Raw genomic sequence first — 22,987 nt, 5'->3', positions numbered from 1 at the left:
ATTTGCTCGTGCCGTATGCGCAAAATATGGGTGCGCTGCTGTAGTGCGGTTACTTCGGAAAAAATTGAACCAGTGTAGTTTGAAGTGTTTTTGAACGTGACGTGGACGGAAGAGTGGGTGAAGGGAGAGTGCAGTTCATATCGGTTGGTGAATGTTCGGTTTGTGTTCGTGCGGGTACATGGATATGTGCAGGTGAGTATGGATTATTGTGGGGATTATTGTGTTGGGTACAAGGCTGCTGTGGTGCCGGTGAGTGTTGAGTGCGAGGCTGTTGTGGTGCCGGTGTCTGCTGAGTACGGGGTTGTTGCGGTATCGGTGTGTAAGTGTTCGTGTGTTGTGTTCGTGAATGTAGAGATCGCGGCGGGAGTGAAATGAACTCACGCACACCGAGCCCGACCGGCCAGGAGGCTGCGTTAAGTGCCTTACTACGAAGGGCAGCAGGGATTCTGACCTTGAACGATACAGCACTCAATGGGCTAGGAACCGTTCCTGCTTTTAGCAGACTAAAAGCAATTACGTCTGCAGTGTCCAACTGCAAACACACCAACGAGACAACTTGCTCTATGGTGACGGACGCAGCCAACCTTGAAAGATGCAGCCACAAATAATCGGTTCTTGGTGTCTGTGAAACAGTTGGTATTGAAGCGGAGGTTGTATTAGTACCTGTGATTATTGGTGGTAGTGAAGGACGATCGATTCGGTGAGTGTTGTTTGTATTTGTGACGTTTGATATTGCTGCACTGTCAACAAACACGGCATCTGAGGATGCAACTGCATCACGAAATAATCTTCGTCTTTTTCCGTTTGGTAGTGCATCTGGGAGCAATTGATTGCTATGCTGCAAGGATGCCGAATGGGCCGTGGCGATTCCGGCAAAGCCATCCCGAATCTCCTGTATTACCGGTGGGACCAAGCTAGCCTTCATGGCATCAACAGCAGCTGTGAGGGCTGCCTGAAACCCAACCTGCATACCCATGCCCTTGACCGCCTTGCTACGCGGATTCCCGATGGCGTTAGTACACCCAATGCAACTCCAGTGCAGGGAAGCCATCCGTTTCACTTCATCGATGACCGATATAGGCACCTTAGTGCACACCAGATGGTATGTACCCTCACAATATAGGCACGTAATTGACCCTTCAACCGGGCCCAATGCTTCAGAACATGCATAACACACATCCTCCATTTTAGATGCCGCTGCAGATGAACGTCGAAGCAGCCACAAATAAAAGCCAAATATATCGCGAACACGGTGGTTTTCGTCAGGAACACGATGGCAGGGTCACGAGACTACACTTATGGACACACTAAAACTGGTGTTGATTAGAGCAAAACCAGATCACACCAATAAAATAGCGGATAAATGCGGAGCGATAGCAGTAGACACGCTGTGTTGACAACTGTCAAATATGATATGGTTAGGGGCGTAGAAAGGGATAGAAGAAAGAAGGGAAGGAGAATCAATATTACCAAGGAGTAATGCGGCAATAAAGGTGGACTGGGCATGGGAACGGCGGTTTTCCAATAGTTCCAGGCCAAGCTGCCGACACCTGTCCTCGTAAGGAGGTATGGGGGAGGACAATCTACCCAGGATTTTACATATAGCAAACCTGGTGAACGATCGCTGCACCCGCTCGATACGTTCCACATGGGTTCGAGCTGTAGGGGACCAGACTATTGAGCAGTACTCCAAAATCGATCTGACCAGAGAGCAGAACAGAGTCTTCAGGCACATTGGGTCGGAGAAATTGCACGCAATTTTCTTTAGGAGACCCAATGTTTTCCGCGCCTGATTGACAACTGAGTCAATGTGGTGGCTGAAGGTGAGGCCTCTGTCAAGCAAGACACCGAGGTCTTTTACGACACAAACACGATTGACTTGCACAGAATTTAGGACGTACGAGCAAGTGATTGGAGACTGCGAACGACTAAACGAAATGACGTTACACTTATCAGGACATAATGTGAGGGAATTACTAGAACACCAAGACGAAAAACGATCAAGAATATTTTGTAGGGAAATGCAATCTCTAGGAGACGAAACTGGGAGAAAGATTTTGAGATCTTAAAAACAAACCTGCATGGATGTCTTCGTCCACCACTGCGAAAATTCCGGATAACTGACAAAATGCCGCTTGCAAGGTCATAGATTATTATAGAGATATTTACCTTTAATAGGATGTTCATGGAGAGAAATTATCTCTCTTTGTTGTTATTTTCTACAGCCAGCCGAACAATGTCATTTTTTTATACAAAAGTTATTAAGGAGTTTTTGAGAAGAAATTCTTAGTCTCAAAAACTGTCTACAATGTTTGACTTCAGTTGAGTATTAGATACATAATCGTTTCTTGAAACTTACTTTTTAAGATACTTATAATTTAAGGAAATATCCTTTAAGATAACATAATTATGGCCCATTACATTTTGTGAATTTTTATGGAAATTTCCCAAAAAAGGTCCGAATTATCCCTCCTGGATGAAAACCGCGGTTCAGAATTTTTATGGTTTATACCATCCATGATCCACCATCCTATTTCAATTACAAGAAAAATGCTCTGATTGTCCTGCTGTTAGTTGCAACTACAGTTCAACACAGGTATATTTCACAATTACTCAATTATCAAAAATAGTCCCGCCAGGGACTACGATTGATTAAGCCATGACCCAACTCTGCTAAATAGGATTCTCTGAAATATTGTTCTTTCCGTGTGTATTTAACATTTGTTATTCATATTTATAATAGTATAGATGTTTGCTTACAAGCGATGTATTCATATGATCATCTCGTATAATGTACAACTTAATCAAACTACTAAATAAATCATCCCTCCTTCTCCAACAAAATCCTTTAGCTTTGCTTCTTTAACAGAAACTTACTCTTTAACATGATTCTGTACTTTGTGCAAAAAAGCTCTTGCTCATCGTTTATCTGCTCGCTTTTACTGCTTCACTTCCTTCAAATACTTCAATAACAATCGTTTTGTTAGGGTTTCATTCACCAAACTAGTGTTCGACTCTACTAATCTTATCTTTACGGTTTAAAAATTGTAGCACAGTGTGTTTATTGTTCCCCAAACCCTTATATGCCGCTATATAATACATTCAAAAAAGTGATTGTACGTTTAGTGTCTTACGCTAGTGTGAAAAAGTGTCGTATTTGTATCTGTGCATTTTTTTGTTTTTTGCTAAAATATAGTTGTTTTGCGTAAGCTTTATTTCATGTATTTTTCTCTTTTTGCTTTTTCATTTGTAACTTTGTTGCTTGTTCTTGTGCTTGTTGTACAATGAGGCATCGCGTGTCAAATAAGGATTTTGTTCATGAATTTAAATTTTGTTCATAAATAGATAAGCATTATCTATCAATTTCAAAACGGTCGTATACAATTATCCACAACAAATAAAAAAATGATGTAAAATTCCGTAAATTTAAACAATAGCCGGAATTTCGATTAATTCTTTATTGTATCTCACAATGAATCAATACTCTCCAAAACCTATCCACAGCATACTTTACATCCGTTTCATTAAATTTTACAATTGATTTTGTGCATAAAGGACTCTGATTTTGACTTAAATTATGCTCTTTTGCAGGCGTTCACTCCCTTTTAACTTTAACTTCCTGAGGCAATTCTGCTTAATTGTTAGCTTAATTTAATTCAATGTTTGTAGCTTTTTGCATGTGATCTTTCAAAGCTTTTTTTTCTTCTCTTACCTTGCAGTTTAACATTGCATCGAACAGACATTGGATCTATAAAATATCAAAATTACTCAAAACGTACGATAAAAACTGTTCTAAAATACATAAAGCAACGATGTACGGTTTAAAGCAGCGCTGAAGCTTCTTTTCGGCCATCGCGTTGTTATTTGTACAAAACACTACTGGTAAAATGGGTTTTGTGTGAGTGCAATTCAAATGCGATTCTGTTAGTCCGTTTGTTCGTTTTTTACCAATATCGTTATCATCCTAGCTCAGAACTTTTGATATCACGCAATATAATTGTCCAGCCTGCATGGTAAGGTTTAGCGAAAACACCATGATGGAAAAAGATCAAGTACGCTTTTGAGCCCATTTGAAATCATCCGCCCGGGGTTTATGGCCTGTCGATAGTTCAATGATTGCTTCCAGCGTTGACCAAAACCTGTTGAACAGAAAAATAAATTGAATGCTCTCGTACGCACATCACATGGTTCATTTATTCGTGAATAAGGAATTACTTTATCTTTTCCAGTGGCCAGTTCAACCAACCCGTCGTTATGCAGAAGTACGTTTCGTGAGGTGCCACATGGTGAATGCGATGATGGCGTCTTGGCAAAATGATATGATGATTCTGCAGAAACAGGACCCACTTCGGTAGGCCCCAGTACGTATGGGACCACTTGTGAATCTGTCAATGGAAAAATGGTATGCAGTAATAAATACTTCAGTCAACCGTACATCAACTTGTTCCCCGAAAAGGTACTAGAAATCTCTCTTTTAACCCACTTACCTGATTCGTCATGGCAATGAAGATTGAACAGAGAAACAAGTACGCACTGATGGCATAGTCCTGCTGTATTTCTGCGTTCGTTTTGGTGAAGAAGTTCCACGCCAACTTCCCGAGAATCGGTAGTGCGACCATAAAGTTGTCCCCGTTCGTTTCGATAAAGTCATGGCGCGTGATGGACGTCGGATCAATATGATGCTCCCGGAATGGCCGAAGAAAATTCTGCACGAAGGAAAACAAGGAAAACGTTTAGTGCTGCGAAGCATTCAGAAGCCTTCAATCCAATCACAACCTACCTTACCCACGATGGGCAAGTCTACGGAACCCCAGGTGTCGGCACCCCAGTGTACCAGCCCCGAACCGAAGTCTGCCGTCAGAATGCCAAAAATGGCGGCCACTAATACGTTGCTGATGCGCTCCAAACGGAAGTGCCGCAATATTAAGCCCAAATTCAGTATCATTAGTGAGATGCAAATATAGACACAGATCAGTTCCTGAGTTCGCTTTCCTGGAATGATACGAATAAACAATTATGCTGGTGTTGTATAGAAAAAAAAACCCTTTACACGCACAATGTACACACAAAACCACTGAGAAGGGAAAGAGGAAGTAAGTAAACCTATAAAGAGGAAACTATTTTAATTCAAAACCACTAAAACACGGTGTCTGTGAAGTCACATAGCTTGTGGTAACCCTCGCATAACCGCAATAAGAAACGAAATGATATTAATTAAACATTCCACGCCTCAACAAACCACACTGGGAAATAAAAAAAGAAGCTAAATTCAGACACGAGCTTTCCCGGTCTTGAAATTAATTACATTAAACCGCAACTGTCAATTATGAGGTTTCAGAGGGTCAATCATCAATCATACAATCATCAAAATGCTTGCCACCAATTTCGTATAAGCGCAAGGTACTTTTAATTATCTCTGTTGTGGTTACGTTTAACGCATTGAATGATTGACAGTGTTGGTCAAAATTAGCACATGATGTCACATGCCATGTGATGTGTTTTTACTACCTAACTATCGTTTCAAGAAAAATCTGATATTATACTGTCGTTGCACAGAAAATAAGCATAATTTAAAACAGTTTTGTCTGCATAAAAGTATGCGTTTTGATTGAATTGAAACCATCGAACATTCGACAAGAAAATATGCCTGATGAAAAGCGTTTGTTGTTACGAGTATAACAATCTGTTGGCGAAGGTTTTTTTAATTATACTAGTTGATTTGGCCCAGTTAAAAAGATTAAAAAAAAAAAACATCAAATGTATTTACAGACTGCAAGGCACATTTAAAGGTTTTCAAGCAAGCATCTCCATAAGCAATCCTATTCTCTTTTCATGTCCTCTTATAATTACCCTATATGACCGTGTTGCTATCTTGGTGCAGTTTTCCATACAACTCTTATCCCATAGCCCTTCCATCGTTTTGTCTTATTTACAATATTGATAAATGTAATTGTTTCCGTAATATTAGCATCCGTTGTCATATTTCTTTCTCAGTATGTTTGACTATTCTGCTATTAATGACCGTTTTGCAAACGCTTACAACATACTAAATTTTAATTTAGCCGTACTGGACTTTTGGAACAGCTCTCATTACATATTCATATAATATATGGGTCCCATACGGCTCCCATCCACAGGACTCACGGTCACGACTTATAGACGGTGGGGCTTTGGTCAATAATAATAATTTTTGTGTACCACGCAACCATGGATGTCCAGGCCGATGAGTGGTTTAAAACAATTAAACTAACTTAATTCAAGTTCGCTGCTTCATCATGCACTCATAAAATAAACAATATGAAACAAACTACTTATTAGTTTTTAAAATATAATTCAACAACAATTCACAATCCTATCCTCTATTCCTGTTATTTCATTTTTTTGCAAGTCGACCCATGACGCATGTTGTTAAGTTGTATGAGTTGACAGATGTACTGAATAAAAAAAGTCTAGTTTTCATTTTTGCTTTCTCGTACATTAAATCACAAACAACCAAATTCACTTCACCTCACTAAAACCACCTCGCTGCTTTTTGCCAGCCATAAAAGCGCACCCAAACCAAAAATCCAATCGATCGTCAGTGACGTCCTGAGCAAGTCAAGCAGCTATACCACGTACCGTGTGCCACGATTTTCTACGGCCAATTTCGCAGTAATCTTCAATCAACTTGATGCTAACCGCAACTCCCGTGACCGACTAAGCGTGCCCCATTAGTGTATAGCATGATGAGTATGAGTTGCTTAAACACCACCTGTACCTTTCGTTCGCCATCATGGGGTGCAGCTGTACACCCGTGCCCTCTTAAAGGAAGCAGAAACAAACACTGCCAAATGGAGCTCATTGACTATAGGTGCGGAAGGAAACGACAGAACAGAACCGACCGGGTAAATATCAACAGTCAAATCTCATTTACATAAAACAATCTTTCGACTGGCCGGCTAATGACCAGGCGTCGCCAACCGGTTCAGAACGGTCGGTCCATTTGGTGGGCAGCCCAAATGTGAAACCTGTAGCAAACCCACTCAACCAAACAAGGCTTCTGACCGATTGGCTGTGCGGGAGCTATTTATGGCCCTCCGGGCATACCGAACAATGTGGCGCACGGGGTCACAAAGGTAGTGATGTCCCGTGGTGCTTCTCGATGGAACTACAGTCACAACAACAACACCACCACCACTCGTTGAGTTTCGCAGAAGTCGTTGGTTCTAGCAATCAAAAGTGGGTTAGTGGAGGGGATTGTGAAGGACCGGTATAGTACATCCGGTTCCGATGGCTTTCTGTTGCTGTGCTTCATACCGCCGAGCAACACAAAAGTCTGTCGGAACGACCTAAAGGAGCTGCGGAGTCGAAACGGGCAAACGCTTTACCGTGGATCCGACGAATACAAATATCTTCAAACAAGTGTATAATTACTATAAAGCAAGGAAAAAGCTCCCGTGTTCTATATATAGTGCTAACCTTTAGAATTCATTCTAACATTTCCCAGCCAACATAACAAACAAATGAAAGACATATTTATAGCACAAGCCATCGTCTCAGTGCTGCTTTAGTGCTGTAGAAAATGGAGCATTTTATTGTCATCCTAGGTCGAACGGTTCCACTACGAACACGTTTGACCTTATCCGTTCAATGAGCGAAAGCATTTTTTGAACACTGGTTGCCAAATCGAATGCAACAGAAGGTAATGCATATCCTTCACTGTGCGCTCTCTCAAGGTTGTGTTTGAATTGGCACAACAAATATTGCCAACTGTCGGACGCAAGCAATCGAAACAGCAACAGTGGGTAAAGCGAAAGTGCATCAGACGGCATGGAATGTCGTACGGGAAAAATAAAGCGACATCGATGATCGATTTCTTTTCGTGCTTTTTTGTATGATTCTATAGAATTGTTTGACAAAGATGCAATGATCTGATGCAAAGAGATCCAGAGTAGAAATTTTGAAATAGTATCCTCACCAATACATTCCATAGCTACCAGTTATGTAATTTATCGCTTCTCGTTTAGTATGGAAATTGGGTAAAATATATTTTAATAAAGGAAAGCACAATGAGTTTACATTTTCATGACAACGGAGACCGGATATTGGTCGGTTCTCGCATCATGACGTTTGCTAGTATTGTCTAGTAAGTAGTAGACATCTGTTAAATATCATCGATGTGCAGACTTTTTAAAAACGCTCATAATCCTTCATAGTATGCAGTAAATGGATAACTAAACGAAGTTCAATGAATTCAAAAAAAAACGAATTAGTTTTTGTTGCACCTATTTTGATTGGCTAAAAGTATTTTATGACAGTTTTAAATATTAGTATAAAATTAATTATTAAACTAACCCCATAATGGAATAAAACCATCAAGGTGTGCAACATTTGGGATTCAATATTTCATACAAAAAATCATACACACAACCGGCACAAAACCAATTGCATTTCAATTTTGAAATGAAAGGTTTCTATTGAAAATAATTACCAGATTCCAATGACAGATACTGTTGGCAGAACGTATTTAATTTCCTAGTCCTTGCCTGTCCTATCCGTTACCTCTTAGTGCTCCATTCTATAAGTCCATCTACATGCGCCCTATCAACACGAAACCTTTGCTCTAATTGTCGTTTAGCAACCAATCGCAAAGCACCAACTGAGCTCTCTGATGGAACAATTTAATCACCGGCACTAACCGGCACAAATCATAAACTACAAGTTCAGCCAGAGAGCGGTTATTAAATCACCCTCTATGGTGTGCCTGAGCTCAACAACTCCTTTGTCGTAGATGCAAATAACAGTTGCGTTAGCAGCTGGTTTGTGAATATGTACATCCTTACTGCCAACTGCCAACAAGAAGCTACACAGACACCACACCTTTGGCTTTTGTGCTTACGCATTTCACTCTCGGATCATCTTATCGCGTAAGGTATCAGTTCAAAACGTCAATCACGTTCCGGAAATACCCTATGCAGCGCATAATTAAGCCATCCTGCTCACGAGACAGCTGCTCCGCGGGCGGGATATTCGACTTATGGGAAAGCTCAATTATCAAAGCAAGAACATCACGTCCTCCACTCACCATTACTGTACAGCTTCGCCAGCTCCTGTGCTCCTTTGTGCCGTGGTCCCCAGCGTGCCGGTTTCTCCAGGCTCGTACGGTGCTCTTCGCTCAGCTCGTTGCTTGGGAGTATTGTGTTGGAATTTGGGTCATCTTCCAGCATGGAGTTTTGGAGTATTTCCTGGTCCGTCTTGACAGGCGTCTGCAAGTAGATGTTATCGATGGATTAAATTAGAACCGACTAGGCAAGGAAGCAGGGGTAATGATTGAGCTCATAAAGAGGGTGGCGTACAATAAAGTGCAGCGAAACCGAAGAAGGCAAGCATACCGACAGCGCGACGAATTAAACTGTTTTAGCTACAATGATTATTTTCGGTCCCCTTGGTGAGCCGGTACTGCACGCGCCGGGGAGACATCGGCCGATTGGCGTCAATATTCTTGGCGTCAGCGTTCTTAACAGCGCTCCTCGCTTGTGTGTGCGATTGTGTGCAGTAGCGCTACCCCTTTCCGTAAGGTAGAAGTGCCTAGCGCGTTATCAAATTCACTCAGCTGCACGGTGCAAAAATAAGCTGCAGAACTATGGCAAGCGACACATGCAACCAAGAGTCCCGTTTGTCGTGGTTTTGGGGTCGTTTGCCCAACACGATCACGGTTGTGGCTTGCGTGCAGCATGATAGACACACTCATAGCTTGGCGCCGTTGAATTGCAACCTGTTCAACGTTGCTAATGCGCCGACAATGGCGCTACACTGCGAGGAGCGGGAGAGGAACCAGGATAAGAAGAAAGTCGGCAAATTGTGTAGCGACACTCCAGGAAGCACAGTTCAATGGAACGACACGAAACGAGACAAAAGCTCTCCATCTTTCTCCTACCCTTGACCGGCCCTGCCTAATGGAACGATTCATGGGGAAATTATTGTATTCCTTTTCAAACAAACCCTACACCTTGATAAGCTGAGCGCAGATGTTGACGATGATAATGATGATAACAATCATGCCCGTTAAATATGCACCGATGCATCAGAAGCGGCAGCAGCAGATGTGTGAATGCGCAATCTTATGCATGAAATGTTCCAACAGCCAGCTATCGTGTGCCAGAGGCAGATGCACAATCAGGAATCTAATAATCCGAATAGTATTTGCTCGATCAATCGTACTCGGAAGCGTCTTAATGCATGCGGAAATGTTCTTCGAGCCCGATGCTTTGCACGAATAAATAGAGTTTGCATTAGCAATCAATCAACAACAACATTCCAGTACCGACAGAAGGTATAGCTATGAGCATTCCATTTAATTTGCGAGCCATCGCACCCGCTGTCGCTATTATCATTTTCAACAGCCTGTTCGGCATTAATTAAGCGTACAATTAATTCTCCTTCAGGCGTTTAATTGCGCCCTGAAACGTGGTGCCTTTGTGGGCTGTGACCACAATCACTTCGGATGTTTTGTGCTGAGTGAAACCTATTGAGAATGAATTGCAGTTTCCATTAACCCAGTGAAAAATATTTATTCTTTTTTTCACTCATCATTCTCCTCATCATTGTTTGAATGCAAAAATCGATAGTACATCATGATGTGAGGTTATTTATCTGTAGGTTAGATGTAGAGAGCTATCTATCCAATTTCTTATGACATTGCGATATTGATTATTATCATTCTAATCAACCTGATCTGTTTGGTTTCCATAGAATACACTTTAAATTTTTTCTTCGTTAGTTTGATAATAATTTCAAAAATGCCTGATCACATGGCAAATCCAGAGTTAAAATATAAGTGTAATTAAATAAATGTTCTTAAGGACTTTATGTCAGCTTTGAGAGTAAAATCAATAACTTTAGATAGGTAACGATTTATGCTACGGAACAAAAAACATAGGCCCTACCAATCATATATCAGCCAATTTATTGATTTATTTATTTAGTTTATTATTACGGCTCCGATGTTGGATTTTCGACATCTCCTTCTTTAAAATAAGAGGTCCGCAAAATAATTTGTTTTAAAGTCAAGTTTTTTGTTATTTGTTTTGTTTTTATATATTAATTGCTCGGCCACATTGGGTTACAGGAATAGTGCTTACAAACTAAAGCGTACAAATATTTGGGAGTAAGAATAGGACGGAAGAGAGGAGGAAGGAGATTATGATATGAAAATGGATCGAGGACGGGATCGGTAAACGGGAAGGGATAGGTTGAAATCGTACAGCTCTGAGGCACAATTAACAGACGAAATAGGTCTTAAAAACAACTCAATGCTAGCAAAACGTGTAGGGCATATAAGTATTTGGAGACGACAGCGATATCGTAAGGAGCGACAAGGAGCATTAAAATATACAAAGGAGGCAAAGGATGGAGTATCAATCCTACTAAGCATCAGGTCAGCCACGAAAGAAGCCTGAGCGATTGAGAGGCGGTGCTTCAACTTAGCTAGGCCTAATAGAGCGCATCTATCGTCATACGAAGGAAGGGGAATAGAGTGATGATCCAGCGACCTACGAAATACAATCCTCGTAAATCGTCACTGGATCCTCTCAATCATTCGGAGCAGAGATGCGTGGACAGGCGATCAGATGATACAGGCATATTCCAGTACAGAACGGACCCAGCAACAATCAAGGGTCTTAAGACAGGAAGGATCGCGAAATTTAGTGGACATACGACAAATATATCCAAGACATTTGTAGGCCTTATTAATGACAACGTACAAATGCTCTTTGAAAGAGAGGCTCGGAGGCTAGAAGATACTGTAGAAATAGCAAGAAACCGTTAAAAGGAAGGAGAGAAGTACAGTCCTTGAGAAAAAGAATGAACAGTAAGGGACTAACGACAGCCATTATTACGATATATATGGGGTAACTGTACCAGTATTCGACAGTGTACCTGTTTTCGGCAGGGTAACTAAAAACGTGTAATTACGCAAAAACGCGTTGAAATTTGTCTCAACACATATTTTTTAAATAGAGCTATGCTCATTTGCTATTCATGTACGAAGTTTCACATCATTTCATCATCATTTCAGCATATTTTTCAAAATATCAAACAAAATGTGCAGAGTTCAACATGTTTCGGCAGATTTGGTGGTAGCCAATAGTTCGGCAAGTTTCATTATTAAGAGAACCAGAGCACTTAAACAATGGAAGTTTGGTTTTTGTGAAAGATTATATGATTGCAGAATTTATTCTAGCCCGCTTGGAATTTTAAAATCACTAAAAGGAATTAATTATTCTCTTTAAATGCTGCCGAAAATAGGTACACGATAAATGTTGATTTTTGACAGATAACTTGAGAGACGAATAATAATTTGTGAAACAGATTGTAACTCACATCAAAGTGACTGTAACCGCAGGACTCCACACAGCATAACACGGCGCGCAACATAACAACTGACAGCTGCCAAAAGCTTCATAAAACGCTTGGGAAAGCAGGTAAAGCGTTTTATCACCTGTCGGTCATCGTAGTAGGTTGGTAGCTTTTCTATGAGCAATGAGCGGCCTACTAAGGATATTCAAAACATGTTACCATCAAAGAAGCGTTTTCTGAAGGCAGCTGTCAGTTGTTATGTTGCGATCCGTGTTATGCTGTGTGGAGTCCTGCGGTAAAAATTGCGAGCAAAATGCCCAAAATGGGCAACATAAAATTAATAATTTAAGTACTTTTCTACACTAAGTTTAGGAAAGTGAGAGTGTAAAATTGTTTTAACCATTTTTGTCTACCTATTGGTGTTAATTAAAACATTTGCCGACCCGTATTCGCGTTGCCGAAAATAGGAGCACAGTCTGCCGAAAATAGGACCAAACTGCCGAAAATGGGAACAAAAACTGTAATTGCATTTTCACGAATGTCTCTAAAAAATATATTTGAATCGGCAAATAAAAAATAGCACAACACAATGCGATAGTTTATCGTTCAAAATAACGTCACTTTCATGAAAAGTAATAAAAATTGTAAGTGTACAAGCAGTTTTTGTAAAACTACTGCACTAACTTGCCCAAAATTGGTATATTTACCATGGTGTATTTCTTTTTTTTTTTTGACATCAAGATCAAGATTTTCAACTGGCATGTCTAGTATAATATTTAAACAATTTTTTTATGAAAAAGCTTTGAACTAAGTCTACAAAATATATGTCCTCAGTATATATTTGTGATGAGATTAGTGATGCTATTGGACCATTGAACTGTTCAGGTGACATCAGAATGTGATCAATGTCGTGGTGTTCTTTGTTGCAACTGCATACCTTTGTCATGACTACGCAGTAGATGAGCGTCCAAAGCATAATAATTAGCCATGAGTTTTGACATCATTATAATGAAGCCCCGCTCCACCGAGAGTTCGCCGAATCAGGGTCTTAAATATACTTGTGAAGACATCGAATAAAGCTGCCTCCCAGGTTCGTTTGAATTCCAGAAGCTCTGCCAACGAGCTAAGCAAAATTCTCGAAGAAGTCTAACCGTATGTTTACATTAGCCCTCTCGAACCTTTCGAAACTGAGCTACTGCATACCCGCAAGTGATGGAAAACCTATCCATCGAACCCGTCGTACTCACAACTCTATATAATTTTGACAGGAGTTCGATGGGTTCGCTACTGCCGATTGGCATGTGTAAACAGGTGGTAAGGAACTCGCAAATAAGAATGGGTCTGTGATAGAGGGCCTCTACTGAAGTGCCGTTTTTTCTAATTCATCTGTCTTTTCATTGCAAGTGATCCCGGCGTGTGAAGGGATCTATCCAAAGTGATGTACGAAATACTTTATAAAACGAGGAAGTTGGACTTTTAGTTTAACAGATTAATTTAAAATTAAAATTTAAATTTTTATATTAGATCTGAAGTACAAAAAGACACATCGCCAAACTGAAGCGCCTGAACTGAATCTGAATCGCCAAAAACGGATCTTGCCCAGCTACGCCAAGAAGAAGAAAACATATACGAAACATAACCATCGATATTCCTCTTTACGACATAATAGCAAAAAGAAAGCTTTCCGCACGAAACCTTAAAGGAAGCACAGAAACAAGTATTGTGGGCATGCGTGTAACGATGAATGAAAATAGAAACAAGCGAAAGGTATAAAGCTGTTGGCCAATCGGACCCATGTACCTTTAAAAATGTCGTCGAGATCTTAATCGCCGAGGTGGACGCCGGCGACAATGCCATCGGTTGCTCGTTCGCCATTGTCGTCAGTTCCGTGCGTCTCGAGCAGGGTGGTAGCGATATCAAATCCATGCTAGTGTTCCATGAAACTCAGAACAAAAAAACCGTTGATAAAACACACACACACACACACACCGTTAGTGGCGCGTGGAACAGGAAACTAGAAGAAGAGGCCTAAGCGATTGCAAGGTTGCTGGCTCAAGTAGGTACACGATTTACGAGCTGAAGCAACAGAGTGCGAGCCTTCCGGTTTGCTGCCAAGACTTTGGTTTTCACTCCACAAGCACCCACTCACACAAAAACACTCACATAACGTATATTGCACCAGAGCTTTCTTCGAAACCGTTTTTTTCTGGCCGCTGTCCGAAAAATGTGAGATACACTCAAAACGGGAATTTTCCTTTTCACTGCGGTACAAAACAACACTTGACACTGGCGTACACTTTACTAAACCAGTCTCACTTTCTCACCTCCCTATTGCTTTATCCACAACCTTTTTATCAGTCTCTTTTTTCAGAAACAGAAGCACTCACTCACTTTCACACCTACACACGAACACACCTACGACAGTACGCCATATCATTCGATGACCCTAATCATCAGGGGTCAGGGTGTACATATCCTTCGTCTCCTGTACGGATTATCACAGTTTATAATTTGTATTCAAACAAAAGCACCGCGCTTTATGCACTCTACCAGACGAAGAGTTTGTCCTTTTTGCGGTTTTTATTTTCTGTGCCTTTTCTAGAGTCCTTCTAGATTGTATCCTCACAGGCAACCTAAATTGGGTAAGAAAATATATAGATCAGGAACTGGTTAGACAGGCGTGAAGTGAAAACGAGGGATAGAAAAAACTGTGCGACTACAAGAAGATGATTTCATTATACGGTCCTGGGGTTGACACTGCAATAATCCACTCAACACCCACCGAAAGTGTGATTTAGATTTGGGTTGTTTTATTCTATATTTTCTTGTCGCCTTTTACCCCCTTTTATACAGTGAAAATAAAGCAGTAAACCACCTGTTGGACCCTTTCTAAGCCCCTGGAGTGAAAAGAAAGGTGCAAGTTACACATTTTCTGGTACAATAGCTTTAGATTTTCGTGTATGCACAACGCGTTCCTATATATGTGGTTGATTACGATAGAATAGTATACCACGTGGGATTAAAATGTTGCAACACCTACAATGCCCACGCGGATGCTTCTCATAATGAAATATTTATTCGCATCGATACGTTAGCGTTTTCCCCTCTCTTCTGAACAGATACCGCCAGCAATCCTTTATACAGGGTTTCCCACGATTTATTGGTTGGATCCCATAAATTTTTGGTGTATTCCCATATTTTTTTGGTGCGTTCCCACGATTTTTTGGCCGTTTCCCAGAAGTTTTTGTTCCAATTGTATTGATATCCAATCGGAAAATACCAATAAATTATGGAAAAGAACCAAAAATCTATGGGAACCCACCAAAAATTGATGGGAACCAACCAAAAATTCATGGGAACTGACCAATAAATCGTGGGAAACCCTGTAAAGCTTCAAAGTAATCCCACCCCCAAAACCTCGATGTGATGTGTTTTGCATATTTTATAAGTCGACGTTTAATTTATCGACCAGCTGCAAATGCCGTTTTTCTCACGCATCCAAACCATACAAGGAACCGTGCTGTCAACGTTCCATTCAAACGAACACAAACATACACTTCCCGAAGCGTTCATCATACCTCGTTAGTAATTAACGGGTAAAGCTTACTTATCAGTGTCCAAAAACCTCACCATCAGTGTTCTTCGTCTTGGAAAAAGTTTTCCCAATAGCAAAACTCACCTTGATTCTACTGAAACTAATTCGGCTAACGATTAGGAATGGTTTACTTCCTCGAAGGTTTTCCAACCAATTTTTACGTCACATTGACCTTCGATTGGCACTGTAATACATTTTGCAAGCACCGCCAAACACGGCAGACACCCGTAAACCAGCCGGGCCTGATGACGGTGGTTGACATTCTTCGACAGTGAGGATCCAAAAAAAAAACGTTCTCGCTCTCGTTTTCCCTATGCTACTCTGTGCCATGACGTCACGCTCCATTTTCGGTACCAGCTCACAGCACCCGAGGCTGCACCGGTACCGCACACGATGGAACAGTGTGCTACCTTGCGTGTCGAGCGCGTGCACTCGAACGTTACTTAGAGTAGGTAGTGTGGCAGCGTCTTCGCTGCGTCCGATAGATGTGTTGAAGAAAACGACAAACAACAACAACACGAGAGACACATTTCGTTGCTACTGAAAACTGATCCGGTAACGGTAGGCGGGAAAGGTGCCGAGGGTAGTCGCAAAATTCCCTTGACCTCGATGATGGATTACGACAGCGAACTCAAACCCAGGAATGGAGGGGAGGGCTGATGTAAATGGTTTATGTTGGCGCAATTTTCCGTCGCTTTTTTGTTTTCAATGAAGAAGGATGGGAAAACAACAACAATATTACAGCTGACGAGATGGAAGACGCGACCAAGTTGACGGGAGGGGGGGGGGGGGCTAAGGTTTAGTGGCACCTAAAAATAAAACCTCCAAAATTAGTGAAAAGCAAGTGAAAATCACCTTTGGCGGGTGTGACTGGTAAGCCTAAGCACGGTGTGCAAGGTGTAGCTGTCGATCGTTACCCATCAACCGACCCGACAATGGATCAGTCATATAATCGAGCGTAGTAAACGCGTCATATTTTATGGTATTGGGTAGGATAGAGCATGGTTTCTAACTTTTCTGAAACATAATACGTTATGTTATGGTTTAATTAAAATTTTTGTAAAAATAATACATCTCCTTTTGTAGTTATGTATTTAACAGACTTAAATAAACATAAATCATACATTTTAAGCTGATTATCAACTTGTATTTAAAAACTCTGTTTTATGCTTGATAGACAGACAAAAGACAAATATTTTCAATAATTAAAGTTACATTAGCATTAGAAAGAAAAAGAAGTGTACTAATGTTTACATTGAGTAACTTGTTTTATTTTGTTCTTTAATGTTTCTTTATCGTTGGATATCTTATTTATCACTACAATTCTTATTTGATAATTAGCAACCATTAATTGTCCATTTCATGTTTGAGTTGAAGTAGGTGTTAAGGTACAAAATGAAGCCCGTAGTAGATGGGCTAGAATTATTAATCTTCTTAGAATCTCCATGTGGCAAGAAAAAAAGTTAATAGTTGTAAAAATAGTTTATATTGTTATTCATTTCAATCGGCTTTTTATTAAATAATGGTTATGAGTTTCGATTTTTTTTTTCGCCTGCATTATAGCTGATAAATCATAGTATACTAGAACAGTTACTAATTGCCATTAAACAACTTCATAATAAATAAACGCTTATTAGCTTCTGAAAATGTGTTTAGACAAACATGCATAACTTACAAACAGAATTTCTTTGATGGTGATTGTTTTCTTTTTTTATTGCATATATGATTCCATCCAAAGGTATTATAGTTTGTCTCTCACTTCGGTAAATAATTCGATACATGTAACATGCGAAGCCACGTATAAATTATTAAAAGGTCATCGTTTCATGATTGACCTGTGTTACTCCACAGTGACCAATCACTCCCTTTTAATAAACATCACGGTAGTGCGAGTGCTACTGAAGCTTGTGACAGTTTAACCTTTAATTCATGACCACATCAATTGCGGCAACCTGCAGATTGACTCCTGCGATAGTGAAAATTTGACCGCGTGTAAAAACTGTACCAACCATTGCTTATTTTTACTACTCATCCTCTTCCGTTGTTTTATCTCTTTTCCCCCATTTGACTTATGGTCGATGGTTCGAACTAGCCGACGGGCCCCCGGTGGGTTCGTGCGTGATAGTCAATCCAAAGGAGTATGCGTGGAGTGGTGCCTTTCAGTCTCGAGAGCCGTCGACGTTTCGTTTGCTTTTTTTTCGCTTATCAATTATTTGATCTGTGTTGGTATATGTCTTTGCTTAGCTACCAAAGGGTAGTGGCATCGTCCCCAAACAGAGTGGGGTTTGGCAGGTGAGTCATGGCAGAATCAACTCCCAGAGCTAGCCGATGAGGAAGGCATTCAAAAAAGAAAATGGTCATTGTGATAATTTAGACTTAAATCTTCTTTTCAATCATTGAAGAACTCCCATTTATTTACAATTTATATTATACCAAAGAGAAATTTTAATAAAAAGCAACCTATCATAACACAACAGGCAAGGCCAACGACCTCTGCAATGTAATTGCAATTGCTGTATGCATTATTAAACGAGCCGTGATGCAATTTATACGCTAGCCTCGCGTCGTTTTATGCAACTGTAAGACAACTGTAAAAATTGCCTGACTACTTTGCCATTGCCCGTACCGATCGCTAAGCTACATTTATTCTCACTAGCTTCCGCTCTCAATAACTTCCCTAACTATGATTTTTTACATCTCCGTCTCATACCGTAAAAATGCTCGATTTACGATAATGTTCTATACAGGGCTATGAGTGATGTTGCACTCTTCCTACCACGATCGAAAGATCAGGCTCGACCTAGACCAGAGCAACTATTTTACTCTGACACGATGCATTGCTCCACAGAGAGATAAGAGTGAAATCATTGCACATTCCTGCATTAAGTAATTCTCTTCATCCTGCCATAAGAGGGGTGGTCGGTTCTATCTCTTCAACTCTTGAACTATTTCTCTATCCTTATTAAACCTCCTACTGCAAGACTCTAAAGCAAGTGAATCTATTTACAGTCCGATTTCCAAGCGAGAAAACCAACCTAAAACCCAACACAGCTAAGACAAAGCACATACCCTTTGCCAACCCTGTGCTTCAACCAGGATGACGGGTAGCGGACAAACGAAGCTGTAAAGTAACCGAAACTTTACCGTTTGCCGCACTGGCGGACTTGAATGCACCAAGTCCAATCAAAGAACACCCGGCAGGTACGGTCTCGTACCGTTTTCGTTTTTTTTTTTTCGTTCTATTCCGCCTCCCTCCTTTTGCTTATTCCGAGCCAAACATTTTTGAAGGTTATTTACGAGTATCACTGGCAGATTCTTTTACATTCGGCGCTGCGTCACGGTTCAAGTTTTGAAAGCCAAGCCAACGAAAAAGGACAATCCCTATCAAGCGCTTTGGCGCTTTTTATGCCAGCTTTACTACCTTCATTTCCTTTTGTGGTATTAAATTTTTAAAATGAAGAGCCTTCCTGCAATTCCAACACGTGCCCGTGGTGGCCACGAAGCATCACATCTGTGGTGGTGCTTCACTGGTTTTATGTGCTCTTTCAGCAGCATTTACTTGCTCCTTTATTTCTGTTGTGATTGCAAGTCCTCGCGGATGTACTCGCTGGGAATAGAGCACACTACTTGTGCAGTTCCTAGAAGTCCATTTCCGTCTCGGAAGGAAAGCTTGCTCGCCTTTGTTACCGTCACCGTGTTTAAGTCACCTGTTACTAGCTAGGAATTTTCGCCACAGAGTTTTCTACACTACTTTTCCACCGGGGAAGGAATTTCAAAATTCAAATACTGCTTTGCATGCCTTTCCCCCCCCCCCCCCCCCAAAAACACCGTTCTTTTTGATATTTTACCAGGTCAAATGTATTACCATCAAGCGACAAAATTGGGTCACCAATACATACACACACACACACACACGCTTGCACACATTAATGCTTTCTTTTTCCTCCCATTTGTTTTCATGGAACTAATTCACACGTTCTCCATTCCCACACGTGTTGAAGGCGCCAGCCAGTTCGATGGCCCTTTTGCTTTCCACCGTTCGCCGGACCACGCAACGGAAACCAAATCGGGAGGAACAACGTGCCAGTCGGCTCCGATTACAGGACAAAGCAACCAGTGAACGAACGTCCCTTACAAGGGTGAGGAAGAGAGTCCACTTCCAGCTGTGTGTGTGTGTGTGTGTGTGTGTGTGGGAGAGGTTTTTTTTTCTTGATGGACAATTTGATAGTCCAGTGTCGATTTGGTCAGGGCGTGTGAGCGAGTGTCGCAACGGGAACCATTAATAATTCACCAACCCGCACGCTCGCACCCTGAAATCCCTACGCAGGGAGTAGCGCAGAGCGGCGAGCAGCACTCAATGCGGTTGGGTATGTTCGTTACAATACTAACTATATTAAACCGTACCACTTAATTATTTTATACAAAACACAAATTCAGTTCTCCTATTCAATCACTGATATCGTTATAAAAAAATTAAAAAATACGAAGCCCTAAACTATTTCTCGCGATTGCTCACACCGCCAGTGATGATCTCATCGGTGCAGACAAAAATCACAACAAATCACACACGCACCACACACACACACAGACACACACTAACTGGCTGTCACTTCGGTGCAACGGTGAAGTGAACCGCATTCTTTACTCACGCTTCATACTGAGAAACGCAAACAAACTTGCTCACTGAACAAACAAAACCATACACTCAGCTCATACACCGGCCAGCCGAACCGATCCGAGCTTGCTCCACTCATACATACACACATACACACGTTGACACTGACACACTGGTGGCACGATCTATTCCTGACCAGCGACAGACGGTGACTGAAAGTCGCAACGGAACGAATGTTTCCTAAAACGCTCGCCGTCCCGTCTTCCGAACGCGCGTCAGGGTCTGTGTGTGTGTGTTTCTTGTTTTTTTTTTCGCGGCCCGGTGTTAGTTAGCTTCTGCCGAAGGTCGTGACTTACCGTACCGATGGATTGTTCCGTTTTTTTCTTCTTCTTCTTCTTCTTCTGCCCAAATGGGTGGCACCAAACCCACGACCAACTCCACGAAATGTACCTCTCGAAGCGTCTGGATAGGGGTCTGGCACCGATCTAACACATTCAAACGTCGATGAAGGGTCCTTTAACGACTGGCTAGCGCAATGGGGGGAGGAGGGAGGTTCTGTGTAGGGCTGGTGTATGGCTTTGTTTGTAAGGTCCTGTCGCACGCTCGTATTACTCAATGGAGACGCATGGTTCGTCACGCTCTGCTGCACGCACAGACACACGCATAGGCACGCACGCACACATACACGTAATTGTGTTGCACGCGACGTTAGTGTTTTTTTTATTATATTTTTCCCTTTCGAGTGAATATGTGTATGTATGTGTGTTTTATATTTTAATCTAAACCTGCTTCTTAAGCTTTCTCGCTCGAGCTTACAGGAGCCGCAATGTTGCCTGATGAAGAGGTAAAATAAAATACGAAAATATGTTTGATTAATACAGCGCCGATTCGACAGTGATTGGAACGGTTCCCAAAATAAGCCACCCTATGAATGGCTCATTCCGTTACCATTGGTTTTGCACCGTTTGTTAGCTCCATACATTCCACCCATCAACAATCCCCCTCTAAAGCAACCCAGAGACCGCGCTAATACAGACGTCTGGCAATTAGGGCCTTTTGTTGTGTGCCGCGCCAAGGTGACAAAAATAAACCCGCTCACAACACAGCCCATCGATGGTCCATTGATACATGATTAGCTGATATCAGCCGGCACCGCGTGGCCAATTAGCTTCATAACACCTTTCCGTATAACGGTCGCTTGTTGTGATTGTTTTATCTTATATTTATCTATCTGCTTTGTCATTTAAACGTTCTGTTTGCTAACGTAAGGTTTATCTTATCAGTGTTTAAACTGAATCATTTCTCATCGAAAAAAAATCATAGTGAGTAATGGTTGCGCTGTGACGTCACGGTAGCATATAAATGCTTCTCTTCCGTCCCATTCGCCCAAGCTGCTCGTCACATGTTTAGCACATTTGCAGCAGCAAAGTGCGCACGGCTTGTCGCATTTGTATGCGAACTTCCTAATTAAAACTAGCCTCAAAGCTAAACTTTTCTTGATTCAACTAGCGTTGGATTGGATTTTCTGGTTCGCATAGATGTACAGTGGTCTAGTATCTAAAGTGTGAAGTATTGGTATTTTTCATTCTTTCCGGCTTATCATTAATTAAAATGACCCTGACGTGAGTTGTTTCTCTAGGTTGTATTTGCTTATACTTTGAATAAGTTTTAAAACTACTCTGAAATAATAACACTATTTTTTTAACGATTTTGTTTGAAAATTGTTTCATGAACGTATTGAAACTATGAAAAATCAATAAAATAGTATTGCAATGATTTTTTTTTAAATTGTATAGATTTTTCATAAGCATGTATGTAAACATATTAGTGGTAGGTCAACCGATTCATTTCACGTCCCAATCCAGAGTCGAGTGCGAATCTTTCGGAATCGATTCCAACCCGTGGATGCAGCGAGTTGGGGTCGACTCGAATGATCAGCAAGGTGCAACGTGTTCGAGTCGTGTCGAAGTAGATTAGATACCCGACCCGAACTCGCTGCACTAACGGGTCGGAGTCGCTAACGATTTCTTGCACCTATCGGAATCGTTGCATCTACTGAACCTACTTGTGCCTTTCGAGTCGGTCCGAACGACTCCAAGAACGTCGCTTACGGATGGCTCCAACCTGGTAGATTCGGGTCGATCCACCCATAACTAATACATATACATAAACTAGGCTTAATTTGTTTAACATATTGTCAGATAGGTCGGATGAAATCAAAATGCCTTTTTTGCTCACCAATAAAAAAAATGAATCTTTTGTACTGGCATTAGTGGACTAGTGTCCTAGTAACCTTCATATATACATGTAAGAATTGTTGCACGATAGTATTAGCCGATGAGCGTGTGAATTATTATAAAGGGGAGAATTCGGATTGTGGAAGTTAGTCGTTACCCAAGTGTCACAAATCCACTAAACGACCACTAAACGGATTCTAA

General features: G+C 41.2%; 1 protein-coding gene across 4 annotated transcripts; it reads right to left on the bottom strand.

Moving 5' to 3' along the window:
• Nucleotides 1-2,751: 2,751 nt before the first annotated feature.
• LOC1279089 (plasmanylethanolamine desaturase 1) lies at nt 2,752-21,390 on the bottom strand. Of its 4 annotated transcripts, none has more exons than XM_061658336.1 (7): nt 20,906-21,390; nt 14,140-14,972; nt 9,065-9,245; nt 4,781-4,992; nt 4,488-4,706; nt 4,216-4,385; nt 2,752-4,139 (listed from the first exon to the last, which is right to left on the bottom strand). In XM_061658336.1, exons 2-7 carry the CDS (start codon nt 14,263-14,265, stop codon nt 4,049-4,051), a joined length of 999 nt encoding a protein of 332 aa, XP_061514320.1. In that variant the 5' UTR covers nt 14,266-14,972; nt 20,906-21,390; the 3' UTR covers nt 2,752-4,048. The 4 variants fall into 4 exon arrangements, with proteins under 4 accessions (XP_061514320.1, XP_061514319.1, XP_061514318.1 ...); XM_061658335.1 differs by lacking the exon at nt 20,906-21,390 and adding an exon at nt 20,638-20,767; XM_061658334.1 differs by lacking the exon at nt 20,906-21,390 and adding an exon at nt 20,584-20,766.
• Between the last annotated feature and the right edge of the window lie 1,597 nt (nt 21,391-22,987).

This window comes from Anopheles gambiae, chromosome 3, assembly GCF_943734735.2.
Source record: "Anopheles gambiae chromosome 3, idAnoGambNW_F1_1, whole genome shotgun sequence".
In the NCBI taxonomy this organism is placed as follows: Eukaryota; Metazoa; Arthropoda; class Insecta; order Diptera; family Culicidae; genus Anopheles; species Anopheles gambiae.
The sequence above is the reverse complement of the archived record's forward strand: the minus strand, read 5'-3'. Positions and strand labels throughout refer to the sequence as shown.